Source organism: Podarcis erhardii (assembly GCF_964252035.2).
Source record: "Podarcis erhardii genome assembly, chromosome: Z".
In the NCBI taxonomy this organism is placed as follows: domain Eukaryota; kingdom Metazoa; phylum Chordata; class Lepidosauria; order Squamata; family Lacertidae; genus Podarcis; species Podarcis erhardii.
In genome coordinates, this window is record NC_138504.1 from 4,503,107 (window position 1) to 4,521,732 (window position 18,626).

Consider the following 18,626-nt stretch of genomic DNA (forward strand, 5'->3'; position numbering starts at 1 on the left):
TTGAACTTCCTGCCAACAGATGAAAAAGCATTTCCATATGAAAACTAGGAATTTGAGTGAACAATGAGTGTTCATTCTAGTGTTGTTGGGGTTATTTTTAGATACTATCTGTACACCCAGGAACAACAACAACAATAATTTATTTATAGACCGCCCATCTGGCTGGGTTTCCCTAGCCACTCTGGCCGACTCCCAATTGAATATTAAAAACACGATAAATACATCAAACATTAAAAACTTCCCTAAGCAGAGCTGCCTTCAGATGTTTTCTAAAAGTCAGGCAGTTGTTTATTTCCTTGACATCTGATGGGAGGGCGTTCCACAGGGCAGGCGCCACTACCAAGAAGGCCCTCTGCCTGGTTCTCTGTAATTTTGCTTCTTGCAGTGAGGGAACTGCCAGAAGGCCCTTGGAACTGGACCTCAGTGTCCGGGCTGAACAATGGGGGTGGAGACGCTCCTTCAGGTATACTGGACCGAGGCGGTTTAGGGCTTTAAAGGTCAGCACCAACACTTTGAATTGGTAGCCAATTGGTACTGGTAGCCAATGTAGTCTTTCAAGATGTGGTCTCGGCGGCCGCCCCCAGTCACCAGTCTACCTGCCGCATTCTGGATTAGTTGTAGTTTCTGGGTCACCTTCAAAGGTTGCCCCACATAGAGCGCATTGCAGTAGTCCAAGCGGGAGATAACTAGAGCATGTACCACTCTGGCGAGACAATCTGTGGGCAGGTAGGGTCTCAGCCTGCGTACCAGATGGAGCTGGTAGACAGCTGCCCTGGACACAGAACTGACCTGCGCCTCCATGGACAGCTGTGAGTCCAAAATGACTCCCAGGCTGTGCACCTGGTCCTTCAGGGGCACAGTTACCCCATTCAGGACCAGAGAGTCCTCTATTATTATTATTATTATTATTATTATTATTATTATTATTGGAACACCCAAAGATTGGGGCATTTAGGAAATTGGGAGCATCTTGATAATAAAAATGAATGTATTGCCTAGAATGCTATTTTTATTCCAATCTATACCGATAGTGGAGCAGGACACTTCAAACAATGGCAAAAGGACATAATCTAAATTTATCTGGCAGGCGGGAAAGCCAAGGATTAAATATAAGTTACTAATGGATGCCAAGGAAAGAGGCGGATTCTCTTGCCAGATTTAAAGTTATATTATGAGGCACCCTGCCTCTGCTGGCTACATTAATGGATAATGGTAAATAATTCAGATATATTAGATCTGGAAGGTTATGATAACAGATTTGGATGGCATGCATACCTTTGGTATGGAAAAACAAAAGTACATAAGGAATTCCTGAACCATGTAAGAAAATCAATTTATGCTGTATGGGGAAAATACAAAAATCTTTTAGAAGGTAAAACTCCATGGTGGTTATCACCATTGGAAGCAATATCAGTTAAGAAAACAAACACGCAAGGTGAATGGGCAACTTACAAAGAACTGTTAACCAAAGTAGGAAACCAATTAAAGGTGAAAAAAATTGAGGATATAAGACATTTATTAACAGATTGGTTACAATACCACCAACGATCTGTTTGGGCTGGACAAAGGATTGGGTTTCAGTAAAGAGTTGTCAAGGTTTGAAAAGGATTTGTTGGGAAATAATGAAAAACTATTGTCAAAAATGTATAAACTGTTGGAATGGGAAACTAAAGATGAAGAGGTAAAAGCAGTAATGATTTATTAGGTAAAAGATGTAGGGTACAATATACAACTTGCTGACTGGGAAAGATTATGGAGGGAGGATTTGAAGTTCACAGCATGCTGTACATTGAAAGAAAGTTATATGAAAATGATGTACCGATGGTACATTTGACTCGCACAAGATCAGCGAAAATGTACAAAAACACTACCAACATATGTTGGAAGTGCAAAGAGAATGAAGGCATGTTATGCCACATGTGGATGTGCAAAAAGGCTAGAGCATTCTGGGAAATTACATACTGTATAATGAACTGAAAAAAATATTTAAGATAATATTTGTAAAAGAAACACCCTGAAGCTTTTTTAATAGGCATTACAGGAGAAGAAATACCAGAGGACTTAAAAAGACTGTTTATGTATGCAACAACAGCTGCAAGAATGCTTTTTGCCCAGAGATGTAATGAAGAGGAAATGCCAACCAAGGAAGAGTGGATAGTGAAGATGATGGACTGCAGAAATGGCGAAAATCACTGGGAAGATCAGACACCCAGATGATTGTAAATTTTAAAAAGAATGGTGTAAAATTATAGAGTACATTAAGGAACAATGTAAAGATTTAAAGACGTTAGGATTGATTTAGCATTTATAATTTTTAATAGGTAAAGGATTAAATAAGGATTTAATTAAAGCTGGATATATGTAATTAAATGCGGTAAAAATTAAAAAGTGTATCTGTGGAAAACGGGGGGGGGGGGAGGGAAGTCCAGGGGTTCAGCGAATCCCGCAATTGTATAAATATTGTTAAATTTAAGTTTGAATGATGTTAATGATGAAAAACTGAAAATAATTTTTTTAAAGGAAAGGTCATTCAGATTGAAAATTTTTTGTGTGTAAGTTTAGTTGTACTAGACTTTATTAACTGACTAGTGTGATAGTTAATTTTAAATAAAATATTTCTGGAATTGAAATGGCTACCCTGTTATGAGAATACAAGTTCTGTGACTCAAGTTTGTGTGTTTTCGGTATAGCACAAATTTACCTTACAATGTTCATTGTTTCAGGTTTGGTCGACGGGCAGAATAAAATCGTTGCAATTCTGATGCAGTATTTCCAACCTAAAATCTCCTGTGGCTAACCGTGGCCTTCTCTGAGGGTGGTCAGCCCCAGAACCAGGTGTATAACCCTAGCAGAGGGGCTTCTGGGCAGGATCAGCCAACCTGCCCAGATACCCAGTCTGCTCACTCCACCTACAGCAGCGTGAAAGGGACTATCTCTACATGCCCAAGAAGGTGGTGGTATTATTTACTGATATCATGTGCTAGGAATACATAATGCCTTACAGCAGGAGAGGGGAACTTTTGTCCTACAGGCCAGTCTTACCCCACCAGTGGTCCAATTTGGCCCATGAGGTCATTTCCCTCAAATCACACCCAACTTGCAAATCAGATGGCATAACTTTAGGGTTTAATCCTGCATTAATACAGGGAACAGGATTGCACAGGCAAGGCATCATCAGCTGATGAGTATGGATTAAAGCCCTTGGCAAAAGCTCTGGTTGAAGCAGCCTGCCCATTGTTAAGGCACTGGGCAGTGGTGGCAGGTTAAGGCTTACATTAGGGTTAAATACTGTAGGCCAGAAGTGCCTGGAAAGTAGAGCAGGATCTATGGGAAGCTCTCAGAGCAGAGATCCTGCGGTAGATGGCAAGGGTTTCTGACTCTCACTTGTCTTAACAAAAGTAGCAACAACGTGACTTACCTAATTAGGCTGTAAAAATGAAAAACGATAATCAGGAATGCATTTTCGTGTGAGCTCAGCTCAGTTCTGGTGCTGAAAACGAATGGCCAGGCTTCAGAATGTGCCCAGAAGCAACCTGCCCTTTAATTCTAACTTCATGTCTCTTGAACCCAGCTTTGGGTGGATGTTCTTGTAGTGAAAAATAAAGTTGATCCAAACAAGCCTGAAGTCTACCCTCCCCTGACACAGGCAGCATTGATAGGCTCTAATTAGACAGTTGGGAGAGGTGGAGCACCTCAGGGCTTGGAGTGGGAGACAAATGCTGGCCTCCAGCTCTTTTCATCTGGCCCCCAGGGCTCTTGCCAGGCCATACTTCACACCGGCCCTCCTTTGCAAACTCCCTTGAGCATTTGTGCCTGGTTGGAACATGTTGTTGAGATCTAATAATGCTTGCTGGCCTGGATAGATAGAAGATATTGAAACCAGTCCTCTGCACAAAGGTAGAATTAAACATTTGTTGGAAGGCCCATTTTTGCTTATGCCGTTAGCCCCAGCCCCCACAAGGCAAGCGCCCCCCCCCCCAGTCACTTGCCTTGAAGGGAATGTATCCCGTCAGCTAGAAAAGGTTTCCCACCCATTGCCTGAAATTAGGGATGGATTTAAATGTTGCACCATGCACAAGTTCAGGGAGGCAGTCAATGTGCAGGGAGAGTGGGAGGGAGCCGAGAGGGTGAAACAAGGGGTTGCCTTTGCGACTCAGTATCTGCACAGTAAGGGGTGGGAGAGAGCTGCATTTTTTACCCTGGCCAGGCACACCGGATGATACCAGAGTCTATATATGCATCAATATATGCATCAGTTCCTCAGGTTGCCTGTGTGCCTCGTTGCCAAAAGCTGCCTTGTAGAAACCCACACCAAACAACCCTTTTTATTTTCCTCATTCCTGAAACCTCCAAACCTGGTTGACTTGTCAGGGTGCATTTTGCACATTCCTGCTAGCAAGCCTGAAGGATACGCCTAGTTCAGTCATTGCTGGAAGGACAGAGAACAAGCAGTGTGATCTGACGCAGGCCTCTCTTCACCCTGGGATTGCTGCCGAATTCCAGCATCAGCGTGGAGATGGAAACCTGGGGCGCTGCAGTATGAGCTGTATGGAGGGACAGGAACTCTGCAGGGTGGCTGATAAGAAAGCAGTACATTGGGGTAAGCAAACCTGGGTAGCTGGAGAAGAAATGCCTTCCCTTAGCCTCCAAATATGTCTTGTTTTGTAAGAGGAGAGGATGGGGACAATCCCAATGCATTTAAAGGGCTCAAGTAACATCATGGGAGGACGTGAGGCCTGTCAAGAGCCAAATGGGACTTGCAATGACAAAACGTTGCAATGTTAATCTGCTCAGGGTTCCAGCAGTTCTGTTCAAAAACCTTTATGCCCTGGTTTTCCATGGAGGGGGGGGGGTAAGGAGGTGAGTTTTCCACACACACACCCTTTTTGCAAAGTTGTGGTTTCCCCCAGAGACCTGCTGAAGCATCCTCCTTGTGTGCTGGTGCTGCCATTCCTCCCTCTCTCATGACACCAGAACTCATGGACATCCAACAAAGCTGATATGGTGATTCAGGAAGGACAAAAAAAAAGTGCTTCTTCAGGCAGTGTGGAGTTAAACTACAGAGGTCACTCCCACGGGAGGCAGGGAGAGCCACCAACTTGGATGGCTTTAAGAGAGGATTAGACTAAGTCGTGGAGGAGAAGGCTATGCTCCACCTTCACTGTTGGAGATTTTATGCTTCTGAATACCAGTTGCTAGGAATTGCAAGCAGGCTGTTTCACTCAGGTCCTGCATGCAGGCTTCTCATGGGCATCTCCATGAGAGCAGGATGCTAAACTAGATGGGTCATTAGCCCATTCCAACAGGCTCTTCATATGTTCTTATTTGGGCTATCAGCCTATCACAGCTTGAACACTGGAAGGGGCAATATGCCCCTTGAATACTTCTTGCTGGTGAGTCTGAGCAGAGGAAAGCTGGAGTCGTTTGTGAGCTTTTCATGGACTGCCAGGAGGCATCTGCTTTGCAGCGGTGGTGGACTAGATAAATTTAACATGACGGTCCTTCAAATCATATCCTTTGCAGTTTGCAACCCTCCATACTGAATGGCACATACGAGTCACGTACTGAGAGCATGTCATTCAAATGAAACAAATACAAAGTTTAACGAAGTTCTGGTGGGCTGAAGCTAACTATAATTTCAAGCCTACATGCATAGGTGCCAACTCTCTGGGGCCCTGGGTGCCTGAGCACCCACAAAATTCCCCATGAAGGGGCTGGGCGCCAACATATTTCAGTGCCAGGGCCATGCACACTGCATGGCACCTGTGGCCCCGGCCACTCACGGTTGCAGGGCCAAGCTGGAACTCCTGACTGCATGCACAGTAATAATTAGTAAATATTATTAATAATAATAATGGGACGCGGGTGGCACTGTGGGTAAAACCTCAGTGCCTAGGACTTGTCAATCGTATGGTCGGTGGTTCGAATCCCCGTGGCGGGGTGAGCTCCTGTCTTTCGGTCCCAGCTCCTGCCCACCTAGCAGTTCGAAAGCACCCCTAAGTGCAAGTAGATAAATAGGTACCGCTTCATAGCGGGAAGGTAAACAGCGTTTCCGTGTGCTGCGCTGGTGCTGGCTCACCAGTTGCAGCTTCGTCACGCTGGCCACGTGACCCGGAAGTGTCTCCGGACAGCGTTGGCCCCCGGCCTCTTAAGCGAGATGAGCAAGCAACCCTAGAGTCGGACACGACCTGCTCGTACGGGCAGGGGTACCTTTACCTTTATTAATAATAATAAAATTTAAAAGCACTCTTACCTACCTGGAGAGTCAAGCCCTCCACCTGCCATGGGGGAGGGGAGGGGGGGCAGGTGAACCTGGAGACATCAGCTCTGCCCTGGGGTCCAGCAACCCTATATTGTATCCATCTTCTTTAACAAGAAAGGCAATTCTTTCTCTTCATCATCATAGCCAATTTCAAGCAAACAACCCCCTGCCCCACTCTGTTGAGTAATCTGCTCTTGACTCCACAGGCAGTGATAGCTCAGAACATAAACGGTGACCAATGATACAGTAAAGTTTGGTATTAGGGTAACACAAAAAGTAAGGAAAACGAGATTAAGACCCATCTGAGAAAATATGGAAAGCCTTTATAGACTACTGTATACAAGGGTAAAGATCACTGTCAGCTTGTTCCCTGCCCTTGATATACTCTAAACTACTCTTCATCTCAAAACTCTTGTAAAGAAAATATAAAGCAGAAATAAATTATTGAGATTACCAGTATGTATAATTATTGAGTCGTTTTCAACCTGTTGATTACCCACCCCTTGCATCTGTTTTGTTTGTTTTGTTTTTAATTTGCAACTTAAAAATAGTTTAATGAAGCATATTTTTTGAGCCAGAACCCACTCTTCCATCACTTTGTTTCTCTTCGTTTTTAGGCACAGACAAAAGTCCCTAGAAATGGAAGAGAGGAAGGACTCCACAAAGCTGACCAAATGCAAGCAGCCTGTGAAAACAGAGTGGGGAGCCCAGTGTGTGGTGTTTACCTACTTCCAAGGAGACATTAACAGTGTGGTGGATGAGCACTTCTCTAGAGCATTGAGCGCATCCAAAACTCCACAGGATTTGAGCAGAAAGAACAGTGGTGAGGATGCAATTGTAAAACATGGTGAGCTTCTCCTCCACATTTTCTGGCTGCTGGTTACTTATGTAATAATGTTGACTCACTGTGGACAAGAAACTTGTACAGCCACAGCTGCACTGTGGTTCTCTCCCTCAAAGAATTCTGTGCACTGTAGTTTAGCCATCGCAGATACACAATTTTCATCAAACTTTAACATACTACAATGCCCAGAATTCTTTGATGGAGAGAATGTGCTTTGAATGTGCAGTGTGCACACAGCCTCCATGATAGTTTCCAGACAACCTGCTTACTAAGCAGTCATTCTGACTGCTTTGCAGGGAGGTTTTACACTGTGGTATCAATGAAGTGCTACCCTACATTTTCCTGTGTGTTTTCTTGCCTCTTTTTGTGATGGGGGCGGGGGAACAGCTGTCCTCTTTCTCCTCCATTTCATTTATGAATCATTTTGCATGAAGCACCATGAAGTGATTGGCAATATTATAACCCAGATACAAATACATGAAACAGCCTAAAACAGCCACAGCACATACAAAAGACCAATTCAAATCCATGACAGATACAAACTCAGGAATGATTGGTAACAACTGGACTTGGCTGGGTGGCCCAGGGTGTGTGGGGTCACTGGAGATGGAGAGATTTGTTTTAGCTTTCTCTCCTTACCTTCCACTCTTGCAAAGATACTTCGAGGACTTAAGCAATGCAGGTGCTAAAACAGAAGTAGGTTTTTGGTGACCAGACTCCTGTGGTTCTTGGTATACATTGCTGGAGGGCATGATTCTGTCTTTCAATAGCTGGGCTTCCTGGAAGCCTTTGCACAGGGTAAGAAGGAAAAAGATTTCATGGTTGTGCCCACTGAGTGATGCTTTCCTAGCACATCCTTTAGTCATGTGTATCCTTATGTTTGGGGTTACGTGTGGTCTCTCTGCGTTTTTGGTGGTTGTATTTATTATAAAACAATTTCAAAATGCAATAAAAATGCACTGATTACATCCTTCCTCCCTTTTAATAAACAGAAAGCCACACATCTCCCCAGCAGTGGAACTTCTCGCCGCAATGGGCTAAGCCGTACCATGCACCGCCTCCTTTAAACCTATCCAGCTCCGATGATAATGCAGCTGCTGCAGCAACAAGCCCCTATCCTCCTCCTCTTCTCCAGGGCATCACACCACCAGCTACAGAGCTATGGCAGTTGCCTTCAGGGGGCAACCCAAATTTGACTGCAGCTTCAGTGTACCCTCCCTCGATGCCCGACGTGCATATGACGCAGGGGTCTGTGTCAGATGGGAAATACGGGTCCCTGCTGGGTCTCTTGCAACAGGAAAGGTGTCCTTCGTCTGTCCAGGAGCCTCTCAATTCTGGATCTGCTTGTCCTACCAGCTCTGCTAGGTTACAAAATATGAGCCAGAGTTTGACTTCTGGGGGAGGTAAGTAAATATCGGCTTACTTTGATTGTTACGGCTTTTATAAATAGAAAAGGACCAGGAGAGAAGAAGCACTTAAATGAAAAATGCTGGAAGGATATGTTACAACAGCCCATTGCTGCTGTTGAATGAATTAGAAACAAATACTGGTTGAATGATTGTGCAATATTGTGATTGTGCAATATGATCGTATGATATCACCATTGAATGATATGATTGTATGATAATATGGTTGGCTATTACGATAAAACATGTAAACAGGAGCATTTGTGAGGGCATCTAGTGGGGGAGTTTGAGAGGGAGGCCTGGAGTGCCGCCTCACAGTGTACATAGGACCAAGAGACATGGATGGCGAGGGAGCTGCTGCAGTGACCTGAAATACCTGTGCCATGTTTCACTTCCTGCCTGAGAATGTGCAAAACTATGCCTGCCCCAGGTGAAAGCTGGTTGCCTGGCTGGCAGAGAGGGTGCATCAAATTGAGGCCTGCTTATTCACACTTTGAGCTGTTGGTATAGATGAGGAAATTCTTGATAGAGCAAAGTGGACCGTCTTGAAACAGCAACACAGGCAGGGTGCTCCTAGGGAGGAGGAAGATTGCCCATTGCAGGAGACAAACACCTGGAGGAATGTGACACACAGAACCAGGAGTGCCAGTAGCCATGCTGCGTCACTGGAGTTGCAAAATTGATTCCATGCCCTCATCTCAAACACTGATTCTGGGCCAGAGGAGCAAGGACAGCAGTTGTAGACTTCAGAAAACACAGAGGTGGCTGTGGAAGATGCAGTGTACCAATTCCTCCAAAACAACTCCCCAGAAGAGGAAGAGAGGTGTGGTGGCAGTAGGGGACTCCCTGCTGAGAGGTACAGAGGCTGTGTGGTGGTAACAGGATGTCCTGGAAGGTTCATGATGTGACAGAGAAGTTGCCAAGCCTTATAAAACTCACTGACCACAACCCCTTCCTTTTGATTCATGTGGGTACAAATGATACTACCAGAGACAGCCTTCCATAGCAAGGGGCTTCAAGACTCTGGGTGGGAAGCAGAAGGGCCTTGGTGGTTTTTTCATCACTGCTTCCTGTTGAAGGTCATGGCCCAGGAAGAGAGAGGAAAATACTGGAAGTAAATCATTGGCTACACAAGTGGTGTCATCAGGAAGAGTTCTGCTTCTTGGACCATGGTCTCTGCTTCCTTGAGGAAGGACTTCTGGCAAGAGATGGGGTGCACCTCACAGTGGTTGGCAAGAATCTCTTTGCTGAGAGTCTCACAAACCTGATCAGAAGAGCTTTAAATTAAATTTTGAGGGTGAGATAACATTACAGACAACAGGGGAACACCTGGTACTAGTGATAATACATTCACTGATGCACAGGAAGCTGAGGTGGTGCTGCAGAATCTTGGTAAAGGCTAGGAAACTACAATAAGGAAGCAGCCAGAGGGAATGACTCATGGTTTCAGATGTCTCTATACTAAAGCACAGAGTATGGGAAACAAGCAAGACATATTTGAGCCTTCCCTAGAGCAGATTACCAAGCATTCAAAAAGGAGAGATATAGTAGTCAAGGGAGACTTCAACTACCCCAATATCTGTAGAACTCAAACTCTGCCAAGAATGTAAGGTCCAACAAATTCCTCAATTGCCTCGCTGACCATTTCATTTCCCAGGAGGTGGAAGAAGCAACAAGCAGATTATCTAACTTGGACCTGGTCTTCAACAGGAAGGAACTGATGGACAAAGTGGAAGTCCTCAGAAACTTTGGAGGAAATGACCATGTCCTCTTGGGTTTCACAGAGGCAAGGGAAAGCTGAGTGTACTTGGGTATGCACTCTGGATTTTAAGAAGGTTAATTTTGAAAAGCTTCCGGAAATACTGGGTGAGATTCCATGGTCAGAAATACTCAAAGAAAAGGGAGTCCAAAATGGATTGGAGTTTCTTAAAGATGAAATATTGAAGGGACAAAAGCAGACAATTCCTACAAAAAAGAAAAGTGGGAGGCATCTAAAGAAAGCAGTGTGGCTGCATGAGAAGCTTACAGGTGAGCTGAGATTTAAGAAGGGTACGTCTAAGAAATGGAAGAAAGGGGGAATCATGAAGAAAGAGTATACACGAGTAGCCAACAGTTACAGGGAGTTGCCTCTGTCTTTACCCAGAATGAAAGTAGTGCCCAACCTGGTGTTAACAGAATAAATGGTGCAAGAAGGGAAGTGCAGCCCAAGATAGGACAAGAGGTAGTAAGGGAACACCTGGTTACAATAAATGAATTCAAATAACCAGGGCCTGATGAGCTGCACCCAAGGGTACTCAAGGAGCTTGCGAATGTAATCTCCAAGACTTTGTCTATAATCTTTGAGAATTCTTGGAGAACAGCTGAAGTCCCTACAGACTGGAGGTGGGGAAACGTTGTCCCCATCTTCAAACAGGGGGAAAGAGAAGATCCAGGTACGGTAATTACCAACTGGTCAGCTTAACATCAGTACCAGGAAAGGTCCTAGAGCAGATCATTTAACAGTTGGTGAGCACTTAGAAAAGGATGCTGTGATTACTAAGAAGGAGACTGAAAAGCTGGAACATGTGCAGAAGAGGTGACCAAGACGATCAAGGGTCTAGAAGCCAAACCTGAGGAGGAACGGTTGAATGAACTGGGTATGTTTAGCCTGGAAAAGAGGAGACTGAGAAGAGATATGACAGCCATCTTCAAATATCTGGAGGGCTGTTACATGGAGGAGGGAGCAAGCTTGTTTTCTCCTGCTTTGGAGGGTAGGACTCAAACCAATGGCTTCAAGTTACAAGAAATGAGATTCTGACTAAACATGAGGAAGAACTTTCTGATGGTAAGAGCTGTTGACAGTGGAATGGACTCTTTCTGTGGTCTTGGATTCTCCTTCCTTGGAGGTTTTTAAGCAGAGGTTGGGTGGCCATCTGTCATGGAGGCTTTAACTGAGATTCCTGCATGGCAGGAGGTTGAACTTGATGACCCTCGGGGTCCCTTCCAACTCCACAATTCTATGATTCTATGGTTTATTCTATGGTGCTTAGGGTTTATTAGACTATATAGTGTAAAACTCGAAAATGTGTTTTGGTTGCATTTTCAGAGTGACAGCGCTAGTCACAACTCGCTTGAGCTGTCTTGGGGCTCTTCTTACAACCATGATGGATGGTGTCCTAAGTTGCTCCATGCACCTGTTTTGTCATTGGTGTTGCCTTGGATCTGCTAGGTAGGGTGATGATGTTCTTTGCCCGCCAAGTGCTCAAAACTGGTGTCTTTTGAGACGTGTTGATTATGGAGCTATTTTTCAGAACAACCCGCCTGTTGCGCAGGACATTTATTAGAGTCTGTTTATAGTAACTGAAACCGCAGTTGCCTTGAAAAAATTGCCTCCACCGTGGCCTCTTCTCTAGCTCACCCTCATCTCCCGGGCAGTGATGGAGAGCCCATGCAATGGTTAACTGGCACACCATCCTCTGGTCCCTAAGCTTATTGGCTGGCTTTGGGTCAGTCATGCTTTCTCTCAGCCTACCCTACCTCACAAAGTTGTTGTGAGAATTACCGGTAAATAGGGGTGTGTGTGTGAGAGTGAGAGAGAGGGGGGTATAGAATTAGGGTTTGGCCCTCCCGATGTTCCTGAACTACAACTCCCATGAGCCCCAGCATGGTCAGGGGTGATGGGAGTTATAGTTCATCTGGCAGGCCCAAGTTTCCCCATGCCTGCGTTAAATGAATAGATTTAAAATATTTTGATGGTCTAGCAATGTGCCTTCCACACAGTTAATAAGTGTAAGGATTTATTATTTTTAATCCAAGAGCTTATAGCAACAGGCAAAAACCATCTTAGAATAGCATTAAATGTTTTCTCTTTTGCTCTGGGGCAGGTGTAGTGAACCTGGTGAAACGGCAACATTGGCTAGTGTGAATTGTACTTCAGCAGCATCTGGAGGGCCAAAAGCTTTCCTACACGTAATTGAACTGATTAGCTTATTGAACAGCATGGGCCTAATTATTATTACTTAATTAATTTTTTTAATCATCAAAAAGTTATCAGACAAGAAGCACATTAACAACAAATGTGACATACACAACAAAACCCAACTGTGAACTTAGTTCTCACACTGTACTGTAAGTTGCTACAGAGAGAGAAAAAACTGGAGCAACCAGAGGACACAAATAATTATCTTTACAGTGGTAGCTCGGGTTACAGATGCTTCTGGTTACAGACTCCACTAACCCAGAAATAGTGCTTCAGGTTAAGAACTTTGCTTCAGGATAAGAACAGAAATCGTGCTCCAGCGGCGTGGTGGCAGCAGGTGGCCCCATTAGCTAAAGTGGTGCTTCAGGTTAAGAACAGTTTCAGGTTAAGAACGGACCTCCGGAACAAATTAAGTTCTTAACCCGAGATACCACTGTAGTCATAAGTAAATGAAATGCAGAGGTTCCATCAGCCCTCCCCTGTCCTCTTTAAGATTAACTATTTCCCCACTAATCTCCTCCCTATTTTCCAGGTATCCTTGAAAATGACAGAAGAAGAGATCTCTACTTTTAGAAAATGGACACATTTGTTTATTGTTTCTGGCACAGAGAAATCTCCTGTGTGGACATTTTTCAAACAACAACAACCAGCCACTGTGATGAAGAGGAGGACATCAGTGACACCACCTCCAACCTCCGTTTGCAGACCTTCCGGTGCTCCTTTGAAAATATATATACTGGGTGTGGTGAATCTTCAGCTTTACAGATGCTGCCGGACTACAGCTTCTATCATCAGTGGCCTTTGTCCAGGCTTGCTGGGCTGATGGGAGTTGTAGTTCAGGAACACCTGGAGAGCCAAAGGTTCCCTCCCCCACAACACCTGGTCTATATACAAGAACATGCTACCATGTACATCATGTTTTTTAATTTCCCTTTTGCTTGCCTTTTCAACAACCCTAATGCAGCATGCTTGGCACATGGGGACTCTTTCCATCTGGAAAACCCCCAGATCCTACTTTTCACACCAGCTGAAGCTTGCTATCAACTTCCAGAGTGTTTGCTGGCCATCAAAAGAGAAGAGAAGCAGCAGCTGTGGTGGAGGTGCATGGCTGCAGGCGTAAAAACTCTATGGGGTGTGATAAGAAAGCCAGACCTTAGAGATCATTGTGTCAGTCTAGATTCTCCAATATCTGATATGTGTTAATGCATGTGAAAATTATTTGTTTTCCTGAAGAAACAAAATAAAAAAAATTCCTTCCAGTAGCACCTTAGAGACCAACCTAGTTTGTTATTGGTATGAGCTTTCGTGTGCGAAAGTTCATACCAATAACAAACTTAGTTGGTCTCTGAGGTGCTACTGGAAAGATTTTTTTTTATTTTGTTTTGACTACAGCAGACCAACACGACTACCTACTTGTTTTCCTGAAGAACATTATCAGTTCACCCTGCTATAGATCCCTCAGCTCCTAGTCTTCTCTAAAGGAGGAAAATTTAATAGAAAAAGATTATGTGACTGGAAGAAGTAAAAGGAGGGGGAAACACAGCAGTTTTCTTGTTAAATGCAAAGCAATGCATCTGCAGGCCCTTATTGAAAGGCAGAACTTGCACACTGATGTAACACTGCCTAATTTACACAAGAATCTGGGTTTTCTCGCTTTCAGAACCAAGCGTTGTTTTTGCAACAGAAATCACAACTGCCTGTTTCCATCTCTGCTTTACTAGGAGGGAGAGAGAGAGAGTGAGTAATCATTTTCTTTTTCCACTTTAAAAACCAGCACGAGCAGAAAATGCTATTTCTGCAGGTCTCCCTTGAGGGTGGAAAAAGTCAATAGTGTGTTCTCTGGGACACTGAGGTGTTGTCATACTTGCTGATACTTTCATTCCTCTGGGCTTTGTATATTTCTCTCTTACTCTGGAAGACTTGGCAAAACATTAGATTGTATTGAGTTGCCACCATCTGGTGCTGCAGATATATATATCTGGCTTCTGTTCCTCCCCAAAATTAAAATATGGCACTTCTTGTACTGTCAGCTCCCATCTGAGATAAACCGGCAGTCACCAAGTTCTGAGTTGCTTAAAGTCTGGACGAACTGCAGCATCTAAATCAAAAGAGAATCCATGCATTGATTTATGAGCATCCTTCTCTCCGAAGCAAGTTATACTGCATCAGCAGTAGCTAACCTCAAGGGCAGAGCTAGAGGTGTGTGACCGGGTTGGTTACACGGGGCATGGAGCTTCTGGGATGCAGCAGAAGGCCCACAACTATGAAGTTCAATGGAAGGCAAGAGGCAGGTGTGTGTGTGTCATTGCAAGGGCACCACTGAGATTTGAGATGCCAAGGTTTACTACTGCCAGCCTCTTCAGCAAGTGTGCCAAAGAGCCAAGTCTAAAGAATGAGTCAGATCCAGCACCAGATCAACCCCTACCCAAAGCAGGAAAATACTGGGCTGACCTGACCCAACTTGGATCTGGGCCCTGATTTGATTTGGGGGGGGGGAGTTAATTAAACCCCTAATTAAATATGTGGTCAGGAACGGATGGGAGAAGGAGACACTGCATTTAATGTTGTGGGTGTTGCTTCTGTGGTGTGTTCCCTGCAAGGAATCACTGATGAAGTAGACCCAGCAGAGGCTACCAGCCTCTTCTCTTCCCCCCACCCTCCCCCAGCCTCATCACCTTGCCTTTCAACAGCCTCAGATCACTCTGGGTGGGTCCTGAGCAATCGAGGGCTGTCTCAACCAAAGTCAGGTGACCCTGTTTAGGATCCGATGCACAATCCTACTGAGCAGGAAGTGTGCCTGGATTATTGGAAATCTGGTAGCTCTCTCCCCACCTTCATTTTGTGACAAGTCTCTTACATTGTAGATTGACTAAGCAAGCACTTGTTTTCTTTAAATCTGTGTACAGTGCTTATTATGCATGCACTTGCTTAAATAAAATGCACCATTATGTTTATGAATATATATGTGCACCCACCAACTTGCTTCATGCATTATTAGGCAGAGGGTTTTTTGGGCCAAGTAAAACATGGTCCACAATAAGGGAGATTGTTCTTCATGGCATCAGCGGGGCAGTTAGGTAATCTTAGGGAAGCTTCCTCCAACCTGGGGCCCTCCAGATGTTGCAGGATTTCAGCTCCCACCAGCCCCAGCCAGCATGGCCAAGGATGATGGAACCTGTAGCCCAGCTACTTGCTTCCCCAGCCGTGACTTACAGGGATGCCTTTGAAGAAAAAGAAGTTCCTCAAAATTGGATTAACAAACTATGGTTTGAAATATCTCAAAATGCAGCAGTAAATCCCTCACAGTTTAACACAAATTCAGAGCACTTGTAAAAAGATGAAAAAAATTTGCAGCTTATGTTTGTGGGATCAATAACAACAAGAATATTTATATGCCACCCCTCTGACTAGGTTGCCCCAGCCACTGGGGCCGTTCCCCAGAGGGCATTCCACAGGGCAGGTGCCACTACTTAGAAGGCCCTCTGCCTGGTTCCCTGTAACCTCACTTCTCATAGTGAGGGAACCGCCAGAAGGCCCCTCGGAGCTCGACCTCAGTGTCCGGGCTGAACGATGGGGGTGGAGACACTCCTTCAGATATACAGGGCCAAGGCTGAATAAAGTCTGTGGGTGTTTTCAACACAGGCCTAATTTCTTGAGTTATCATTAGAGCACCTTTGGACCTTTGGACCTCCAGATGTTTTTGAACTACAACTCCCACCATCCCTGGCTATTGGCCTTGCTTGCTAAGATGCATGGAAGCTGTAGTTCAGTGACATCCACAGAGCCAAAGGTTTCTCACACCTTCCTTAGAGGATAAAGGAGGACAGAGAAAATATGCCGCCCTCTCTCTTTGCTGTTGCTGCTTGTTTGCCTGTGGTTGGGTTGGCACCATGATTTTCAAGTCAGTAAATTGAAAGCAGAATGGTCTATGCATATTGCGTGGCGATTCCCGCCCCCTCCCACAGATGGAATACATAAAGACACTGGACACCAGAATTTTAGGTTAATGGGCAAAAAATGGCCACAACTTTATTGATTACAGGAAAGAGCAGTATTGGCTTTAGGCATTGGCCCTATCAGACTAACCGGTATAAAACTGGAAAGGGTTAAGCACCAACAGGGGGAGCCCCCGAGATGCACATCCCTAGGCGCTCCCCAAGGGGTTACCGCTCCGGAGCGCGCATTAGGCCCTAGCCTCCGTAGGTTTCGGATGAGGCAACACCCCCCGGAGTCCTTTAACGAACTACCCTTCAAGATTTGGGGGAGGTAATGGCGCTCCTCCCCCCAACTCATTTGCATAATAATACCCCTGCCAATGCCTAACCGCCAAAACCAAAGGTGTTGTGACATTTTGCTACGAGGTAGGTGAAAAAACCAAGTGGCTTCCAAAATACAGCCAATTAGCCAAATGGAAAAACTCCTACCAGGCCCCTTGCGGCGACCAGCTGAAGCCCATAGCAAAGTCCAAATGCAAACCTAGAGGGTGGGTGGGTGGGAAACCGCAGCTGCTGAAAGAAAGGAAAAGGGCCGATCACAGGCTGCCCCGACCTTAAATGCCCCCAACTAAGCCCGCCCCCAGCGCCAGCTGATTGGCTGGCGCAGGGAATGATGAATATTAATGACTCCCGGGAATCCCCAAGTCCCATGGGGAATAGTGTCAGGACTGCAGGTTGCTAGTAATGGAAGAGCCTTGCGTATCTAAACCTATGTAACCCATCATCTCGTTCTCTCAGTGGCTAACCAGATACCCTAATGGGAAGGACCTGAGTGCAAAAGCAATTCTCCACACGACTTCCAGCAAATAGTATTCAGAAGCTTCTTGCCTCCAGCAGCAGCAGTTGTTGCCCATCAGAGCCTGTTAGCTGGGAGATGTTGCCTACTTTATTGTGTTTATTTTGGGATGTGCTTAGTAGATGTTTTGCCTATTTGTTTTTGGGTGGGTCTCAGTATTCCCACTTTTCTTCAGTGAAATGGGTGTTCTGTGGCAACCATGACAGTTTCTTACATGTCCAAATGTGCACCTAAACCCACAAAAGTTGCGGACTCCTGGCTTACCTGTGTTTGCACCACAGCTGCCAACCTGAAGCCCGCACACAGGATGCAAGAGCTCCCACTGTTATTCCCCACAGCCACAGAAGTTTTCTTCATTCTGAGGGAATTGAACAGGCCTCTGCAGGCTCAATGACTGGGCTGACAGGTGGCTTTGAACTTTATGGCTATGCTCAAATGGCTTGTCTTGCTTAGATTGACTCTCTGGGGGAAAGTAGGATTGTGAAGAGGCACATCAGACAAGGACAAGTGTCTAGTAATCCTCTTTCAAGAAGCTACTAGAGGCAACTTAAAGGCAATGAAAGAAGTCACCAGACATGAACAAAGACAGGTGCCCATAAAAAAAAGTTGTGGTCGCATGATGTCTGGTTTATAGCGCCTGCTCCCAAAACTCACCCGAAAGTTACTCATCACTCAGAAAACTAGCATGGTAGTTACTTGATGCTCATTTTTCTGATGATGTAGGATTTGATCCAACTAAGTTTTACTCAAGAGTTAGGGATAAAGGAAGAAATTAAATTCAGCTTACATTTAAAGTTGAGCCTACCTAATTGCAGTCTCTGAAACAATACGAGAGCCAGTGTGGTGTAGTGGTTAAGAGCGGTAGTCACGTAATCTGGGGAACCGGGTTCGTGTCTCCGCTCCTCCACATGCAGCTGCTGGGTGACCTTGGACCAGTCACACTTCTCTGAAGTCTCTCAGCCCCACTCACCTCACAGAGTGTTTGTTGTGGGGGAGGAAGGGAAAGGAGATTGTTAGCCGCTTTGAGACTCCTGAAGGGGGAGTGAAAGGCGGGATATCAAATCCAAACTCTTCTTCTCTTCTTCTTCTACGTGAAACAGAATTTTGCCCATTGTGAAACTGAGAGAAATAGGCAGGACATGAATTGAAATTAATGGATGTAAACCCTGTCCTTACTTTCCAGTGCATCTGCTTTGAGTAAAAAGTAGCAGGATAGAACCCACAGATGGTTAATAAGATGATCTTTAAATTTATAATTTTACTGGCAAACTTTGCTGGTTTAGCTTTGGATCCTCAAAAGCAGGCATAGGCAAACTCCAGCCCCCCAGATGTTTTGAGACTACAGTTCCCATCATCCCTGACCAC

General features: G+C 45.0%; 2 protein-coding genes across 3 annotated transcripts in view; one reads left to right on the forward strand and one right to left on the reverse strand.

Moving 5' to 3' along the window:
- ARHGEF6 (Rac/Cdc42 guanine nucleotide exchange factor 6) overlaps positions 1–18,626 on the reverse strand; it is a 370,252-nt gene that overhangs the window by 210,607 nt on the left and 141,019 nt on the right. The window lies entirely within an intron of this gene.
- On the forward strand, positions 4,379–15,432 carry VGLL1 (vestigial like family member 1). 2 transcript variants are annotated; one of them, XM_081848323.1, is made up of 4 exons: positions 4,379–4,600; positions 6,880–7,085; positions 8,099–8,509; positions 13,003–15,432. In XM_081848323.1, the coding sequence occupies exons 2-4, from the start codon at positions 6,902–6,904 to the stop codon at positions 13,041–13,043; spliced, it is 636 nt and encodes a 211-aa protein (XP_081704449.1). In that variant the 5' UTR covers positions 4,379–4,600; positions 6,880–6,901; the 3' UTR covers positions 13,044–15,432. The 2 variants fall into 2 exon arrangements, with proteins under 2 accessions (XP_081704449.1, XP_081704448.1); XM_081848322.1 differs by having other exon boundaries at positions 4,399–4,600; positions 6,880–7,109.

Coding starts and splice junctions, on each gene's coding strand:
- VGLL1 (XM_081848322.1), top strand. CDS start 6,902: ATGGAAGAGAGGAAGGACTCCACAAAGCTGACCAAATGCAAGCAGCCT. Junction 7,110..8,098: donor GGATGCAATTGTAAAACATG/GTGAGCTTCTCC, acceptor TTTAATAAACAG/AAAGCCACACATCTCCCCAG. Junction 8,510..13,002: donor GAGTTTGACTTCTGGGGGAG/GTAAGTAAATAT, acceptor CCTATTTTCCAG/GTATCCTTGAAAATGACAGA.